Genomic DNA, 7,655 nt, shown 5'->3' on the forward strand with positions numbered 1-7,655 from the left:
GTGAGCCGAGATGGCGCCATTGCACTCCAGCCTGGGTAACATGAGTGAAACTCCGTCTCAAAAAAAAAATAAATAAATAAATAGCAAAACCCCTATTCAAACATCCAACATTAGGACAGTGGTCAAGAAAATGATGGTGCCTTCTCCAGCTGGGTGGCAGCCGTGGCTGCAAACTGGAATCAGGTGGGGAGATTTTATAAAACACTCACACCTGGGTCTCACTCAATATCCACTCTAGCAAGACCTATTGGGGATAGGCTCAAATTTGGGTATTTTTTAAAGGTGCCGAGGAGATTGTATTATGAAGCCAGAGTTGAGAAACACCAATCTAGATGAAATACTATCTAGGCTGGGTGCAGTGGCTCACTTCTATAACCCCAGCACTTTGGGAGACCAAGGCAGGCAGATTGCTTGAGCCCAGGAGTTTGAGACCAGCCTAGGCAACATGGCAAAACCCTGTCTCTACTAAAAATACAAAAAATTAGCCAGATGTGGTAGAATGCACCTGTAGTCCCAGCCGGAGGCTAAGGCGGGAGGATTGCTTGAGCTTAGGAGGTTGTGAGCCACGATTGTAGCACTGCACTCCAGCCTGGGCCACAGAGTGAGACTCTGTCTCAAAAAAGAAGAGAGTCTAAGTGGGGCAGGGCAAGGCGGGGTAGGACAGGGTAGACGGAGAAGAGAAGGAAGGAAAGCAGGCAGGCAGGCGGGCAGGCGGGCGGGCGGGAAGGCGGGCAGGCGGGCAGGCGGGCGGGCAGGCGGGCAGGCGGGCGGGCGGGCGGGCAGGCAGGCGGGCAGGACGGCAGGCAGGCAGGAAGGAAACTATTATATAACAATAAAAGATCAGGTCCATGAGGCCGAGCGCAGTGGCCCACGTCTGAAATCTCAGCACTTTGGGAGGTCGAGGTGGGCAGATCACCTGAGGTCAGGAGTGTGAGACCAGCCTGACCAACGTGGTGAAACCACATCTCTAATTTTTGTAAAAATACAAAAGTTAGCCAGGCGTGGTGGCACACACCTCTAATCCCAGCTACACAAAGGCTAAGGCAGGAGAATCACTTGAACCTGGGAGGCAGAGGTTGCAGTGAGCACCATAGCACTCTAGCCTGGGCGACAGAGTGAGCCTTCTCAAAAAAAGAAAAAAAAAATCAGGTCCATGAAACATTTGTGCTAACATAGAAAAGCATGTGTATGTTTCAACATATACATGTCAAAATAAGGGCATATCATATATGTACACATGCACACGTATACATCTATAATCCTATTTACATTTTTATATGTATAAACAAAATATAATCTCAACTATGCTAAATACAAATCTATAAATAGGAAAAAAGGTTGGAGGTCAAGATACCCATAATAACATTCATCCATTTTCAGGTGAAGAACCGAAGCACAGAGAAGCTGGACGGCCTGCCCAAGGCCAAGGCTGCAGTCACCAGGGGCACAAGGTTGAGCACATGCTCTATGTCGCTGCTGTTCAACCCTGGCGTCTTGCTGGACTCACTGGACAGTTTGTAAGATACTGAGGCTTGAGTTCCACTCCTTGAGATTCCCAGTGCGCTGGCCAGGAGCACCTGGGCACAGGAGTCTTCAAGGCGCTCCGGGTGAGGTCATTGTAGCCAGGTTTGGAAACCACTGTTCCAGGGCCAGTCCAGCTGAAGTTCGAACTCTAACTTCTCAACCCTTGGACATGCTGCCTGCTCAGACTCCGGCGAGCCGCACACTCCGCCGGCCTCACCGAGCCAGCCCTGTGCTCTCCAGCTTCTGAGTTGTCTAACCTCCCTGACCACACGGTAGAAGCTCTGAGAGCCAAGGCTCAAGGCCTCCACCACTGGGCACGAAGTGCTTAATATAAACTCTAGTAATCAACAGTCACTTTCTGTTTTGTTTTGTTTTTTTGGGATGGAGTCTCGCAGTGTCGCTCAGGCTGGAGTGCAGTGGCTCAATTTCGGCTCACTGCAACCTCTGCCTCCCGGGTTCAAGCAATTCTCCTGCCTCAGCTTCCCAAGTAGCTGGGATTACAGGTACCCACCACCATGCCAAGCTAATATTTTTGTATTTTTAGTAGAGATGGGGTTTCACCATGTTGGGCAGGCTGGTCTTGAACTCCTGACTTTGTGATTCACCCACCTCAGCCTCCCAAAGTGCTGGGATTACACATATGAGCCACCATGCCTGGCCTGTTTTTGTTTTTCTGAGACAGCGTCTCACTCTGTCACTCAGGCTGGGGTGCAGTGGCACGATCTTGGCTCACTGCAACCTCTGTCTCCCAGGTTCAAGTGATTCTACTGCCTCAGCCTCCTGAGTAGCTGGGATTACAGGCGTATGCCACCATGCCTGGCTAATTTCTTTGTATTTTTAGTAGAGACTGGCGTTCACCATGTTGGCCAAGCTGGTCTTGAACTCCTGACTTTACGTGATCCACCCGCCTTAGCCTCCCAAAGTGCTGAGATTACAGGCGTGAGGCACCATGCCCGGCCTAACAGTTGCTTTATTTTCAGATTCAGAGAAATACCCCTCGGCCTTGCTGCCATGTGAAATTTGCTGTCTACCAGACCCCAGAGGCTCGCAGTTCTTAGTGGGCAGCAAGGGCAGAAGTGGGTGGCTTACCTTCCGGCACAAACATGTTGGCGATCACCATGAGCCCGGCTAGGATGAGGAAGGAGGCTACTGTGGCCCGGCGGCCCACGTAAATCATGGTGGCAGTGGCCACCAGCATGGCTGGGATGTCGATGATTGCAAACAGGGCCTGCACCAGGTATAGGCTGAGCCCAAACTTCTGCAGGTCCATGGCCAGGCCGTAGTAAGCCACGGAGTTGGAGAACCTGGGAGAAGCAGTGGAATAGTCCTTGTTCACCCCGTGAGTCACTGTTCTGACCCCAGGGGAGGGAACACAAGGGTGGATGACAGAGGACCCCTCTCCTCCGCAAGGTAAAATTCCCTGACTTTCCGTAAACACCCCTTCCGGGTCTCCTAAGTCTCTGTCTTTGGCATTAGAGCTCAGACCCCTCCCTCCGAATCCCTTTCCACCACCCAATCTGGGTCCAGTGCGTGGATTCTGGAGTGTGTTTGCTTTTCTCTGCAGTCCACCTCAGTGCTGCAATTAAGACAATGCTAAAAAATAAAAAGAGAAGATGGAGGAGGGCCAAAGGACACTGGAGCCAAAGCAGAAGACTCCCAATGGCCAAAGCTGGAGCAATTTGGGAAATAAGGTCAAGATGTCGTATCTACTAAGTAAAGGAAAAACGTCATTGAATGATAACCCAAAGTATAAACTATATGAGTATACGTGAGTCTCGATAAATAAATGATTTTATAAATAAGTCTTTCTGAAAGAAGAACTCGAAACAATATGTGTCAATACTCCACTCCTTCAGGAGATGAAGCTTAGTTTCCCTCTCCTTGAGTGCAGACTGGATCCACTTTAAAATAACAGAATATGGCCGGGTGCAGTGGCTCACGCCTGTAATCCCAGCACTTTGGGAGGCGAGGCAGGCGGATCATGAGATCAGGAGATTGAGACCATCCTGGCCAACATGGTGAAACCCTGTCTCTACTAAAATACAAAAAGTAGGCCGGGCACGGTGGCTCGAGCCTGTAATCCCAGCACTTTGGGAGGCCGAGGCGGGTGGATCACGAGGTCAAGAGATCAAGACCATCCTGGTCAACATGGTGAAACCCTGTCTCTACTAAAAATACAAAAAATCAGCTGGGCATGGTGGCGCGTGCCTGTAATCCCAGCTACTCAGGAGGCTGAGGCAGGAGAATTGCCTGAACCCAGGAGGCGGAGGTTGCGGTGAGCCGAGATCGCGTCATTGCACTCCAGCCTGGGTAACAAGAGCGAAACTCCGTCTCAAAAAAAAAAAAAAAAAAAAAAAATACAAAAAGTATCCGGGTGTAGTGGCATGCACCTGTAGTCCCAGCTACTCTGCAGGGGAATTACTTGAACCCGGGAGGGGTAGGTTGCAGTGAGTCGAGATCACGCCACTACACTCCAACCTGGTAACAGAGCAAGATTCCATCTCAGATAATACTACTACTAATAATAGAATATGGAAAGAGGCTGTGCATGGTGGCTTGCACCTGTAATCCCAGCACTTTGAGAGTCTGAGTTGAGTGGATCATTTCAGCCCAGGAGTTCAAGACCAACCTTGGCAACATGATGCAAACCCATTTCTACCAAAAGTACGAAAATTAGCCAGTGTCATAACCTGTTCTCAAAATAAATAGATTAAAATTTAAAAGTAAAAACAAGAATGTGGAAAGAAAACATAATTAACTTTACAGTGGAGAAAGCTGGCAGGCACTACCTTCACCAAGGGATCAACTTTAACATCTCCAGAGTCAGCCACACTGACATCACACATGCCCGCATGTGATATGATGAGAAGGTCATATCACCTCCACAGTTCTCCTTTCCCAAATCCACAATCCCAGTCTAATCATGAGAAAACCATCAGACAAATCCAAACTGAGGCCGGGTGCAGTGGCTCACATCTGTAAGCCCAGAACTTTGGGAGGCTGAGGCTGATGGATCACCTGAAGTCAGGAGTTCAAAACCAGCCTGACCAACATGGTGAAACCCTGTTTCTGCTAAAAATACAAAATTAGTGGGGCATGGTGGGATTACATGTCTGTAATCCCAGCTACTTAGGAGGCTGAGGTGGGAGAATCACTTGAACCCGGGACACGGAGGTTGCAGTGAGCCAGGATCACGCCATTGCACTCCAGCCTGGGCTAAAAAAAAAAAAATCCAGATTGAGTGACATTCTATAAAATACCTGACCAATACTTTTCAAAACTGTCAAGGTCATGAAAAATAAAGAAAGACTAAGAAACTGTCACAGATCAAAGGAGACCAAAAAGACATATGATATGACTAAATGTAATGAGATATACTAACTGGTAAAATCCAAATAAATCTCTAGTTTAGTTAATAGTAAATTACCTACCTTAAATTATTACTTTTGACAAATGTACTATGGTAATTCAAGATGATAATATGAGGGGAACTGGGTGAAGTGGACACAGGAACTCTCTGTACTAATTTTGCAACTTTTCTATGATTATACATTTATAGAAGAATAAATATATGTTTATTCCAACATTTTATGAAGGTAAGCTAACAGTAGAATATATTTGTGAAAACCAATATCCAGAAAAAAAAACTTTAACCAGAAAAAAAATATATATTTATGTGTATGTATATATATACTTTTTGAGATGGAGTCTCACTGTTTTTGCTCAGGCTGGAGTGCATGGTGCAATCTCTGCTCACTACAACCTCCACTTCCTGGGTTCAAGTGGTCCTTCTGCCTCAGCCTCCTGAGTAGCTGGGATTATAGGCACGCGCCACCACACCCAGCTAATTTATTGTATTTTTAGTAGAGACGGGGTTTCACCATGTTGGACAGGCTGGTCTCGAACTCCTGACTCAGGTGATCCCCCCACCTCAGCCTCCCAAAGTGCTGGGATTACAAGCATGAGCCACCACACCCAGTCCCTATTAAATCCATTTCTATAAGAATATGTATGTGTGTATGTATAGGTATGTGGGTGTCCTGTATGTCCTAAGATCTGCCAGAATACAAACTCACGCCTGACAGAGATGGGAGGAAGAGTCGGTTGAGGGGAGCATTCACTCATGTATCTGATAACAGAAAACAACTCGCATTCAGGAACTGTTCTACCTGCTTTACAGCCTACTTTTCACAACAACCTGACATGGTAGGCACTATTATGATGCCCATGTTACAGATGGGGAAACTCAGGCACAGAGAGGTTAAGTAACTTGCCCAGGATCACAAAGCCAGTAAGTGGCAGAGCTGAGAGTCAAACCCAAGTTCCAAAATCCTGCTTCCTAATCGATACACTACACTGCCTGTTTCTGGATTGTTTGGGGGGGGGGAGCTTTTTAACAATGAGTATGCATGCTTTTAGAATTTAGAAAAAAAACCACAAGGTGGCTCAGGCCTGTTATTCCAGCACTTTGGGAGACTGAGGCGAAAACTGCGTCAGTCCAGGAGTTCTAGACCAACCTGGGGGACATTGCAAGACCCCATCCCATCTCTATTTTTAAAAAATAGCCTGGGCTTGGTGGCAGACACCTGTAGTCCTACCTGCTACAGAGGCTGGGTGGAAGGATCATTTGAGCCTGGGAGGTCAGGCTGCAGTGAGCTATGATTGTGCCACTGCACTCCAGCCTGGGTGCCAGGGCAAGACCTTGTTCCAACCAAATCAATCAACCAGTAAAGAAAAAAAATCCCAGTTAATTGAAGGCATTTTCAATAGGGTTTGGTGGAAGTTTGTGAAAGTTCACCAGCTCCTAACACTTCCTCTTCCTCCTCCCCCATCCTTTTTCGAACCCCAGGACTCCCCATCCCCACCTCATCCCAGACACACTGGCAAGGAAGGGGTTGGGAGGGGGGCACGCTCGCCGCCTCCCACCTCCCAAAGCCGGGACTGTGCAATTGATCCCAGGCACGAGCCTGGCGCGGCTCCCAGATGTCAGCGAAGCGAAACATTTGGAAACGGCCCCGATTTTCCGGGCGCGGTTGGTAAGTCCCGACGTGCGCAAGCCGAACCTGCGGGGCCCGGGGGAGCTTTGAGTGGGTCAGGTCGGGTCAGGTCGGGTCGGCTCCACGGGAGAATCGCCCCACCAGTAGGCAGGGAGCTCCAGATGGCTGCCGAGCCACTTTCTCAACAAAAACGGGCCTTTGGTTTCTTTTTCCAGAAGGATCCAAGAGAGGACTTTCAGCTCTGGAATTTTGAACTCAGGATCTGTTTCTCCCTCGCAGAAAGAGGAAGGTGGACGAAGGGAAGCCTAGGCCGGCGGGGCTACCGCAGGGAGACCGGAGCTCTCTCGCCCGCCAGAGCCAGAACTGCGCTGCCGACCACGCGGTCAGGGCAGAAGCCCTCACAGCCCCCAGAGTCGGGGCCTCCCCATCTTCCCAGTACACAGGGGTCACAGCCCCAAATCCAAACCAGAGGAAAGACTCTTGACCCCAGAGCTTCCCAGGGGGCAACCTGCGGTTCAAGTGCTTTATGTGTCTTAAGTTTGTTTCGTTTTTTTGAGACGGGGTCTGCCTCTGTCACCCAGGCTGGAGTGCAGTGGTGCGATCACAGAGCAGCCTCAAACTCCTAAGCTCAAGCGATCCTCACACCTCAGCGTCCCAAGTAGCTGGAACCACAGGTGGCCATGCCTGGCTGGTAGGCGGTATCCCTGTGTTGCTCAGGCTGGTCTGGAACTCCTGGGCTCAAATGATCCTCTGCTTCTACCTCCCATAGGGATTACACAATGAGTCACCGGGGCTGGCCTCATGTCTTAACTTTGGATCCTCACAAGGACCTTACAGACATAGGAGAGACCCCAGGAGGCTGGGCTCCCTGACTTGCTCAGGTCACCTGGGTAGTCTGGCCTCAGAGTCCAGCTGATACCTACTAAAAGGGACTGCCCAGTCTGCTACAGAAAACAGATAGTACTCTGTCTCTACGAAAAATACAAAAATTAGCTGGGTGTGGTGGCGCCCGCCTGGAGTCCTAGCTACTCGGGAGGCTGAGGCAGGAGAATAGCTTGAACCCAGGAGGCAGAGGTTGCAGTGAGCCAAGATGGTGCCACTGCACTCCAGCCTGGTGACAGAGACTCCATCAAA

At 49.4% G+C, this 7,655-nt stretch overlaps 1 protein-coding gene and 1 long non-coding RNA gene across 2 annotated transcripts in view; one reads left to right on the forward strand and one right to left on the reverse strand.

Annotated features, from left to right (window-relative positions):
• The window catches only part of LOC108310245 (solute carrier family 22 member 20), a 28,976-nt gene that overhangs the window by 11,848 nt on the left and 9,473 nt on the right, over positions 1 to 7,655 (reverse strand). Inside the window, exon 7 of the mRNA XM_017537121.1 lies at positions 2,614 to 2,828. Within this exon, the coding sequence (XP_017392610.1) occupies positions 2,614 to 2,828 (215 nt within the window). The remainder of the gene's footprint in view (positions 1 to 2,613; positions 2,829 to 7,655) is intronic.
• LOC119472473 overlaps positions 1 to 7,655 on the forward strand; it is a 19,242-nt gene that overhangs the window by 9,816 nt on the left and 1,771 nt on the right. The window lies entirely within an intron of this gene.

Source organism: Cebus imitator, unplaced genomic scaffold (genome assembly GCF_001604975.1).
Source record: "Cebus imitator isolate Cc_AM_T3 unplaced genomic scaffold, Cebus_imitator-1.0 Scaffold102, whole genome shotgun sequence".
NCBI lineage: Eukaryota > Metazoa > Chordata > Mammalia > Primates > Cebidae > Cebus > Cebus imitator.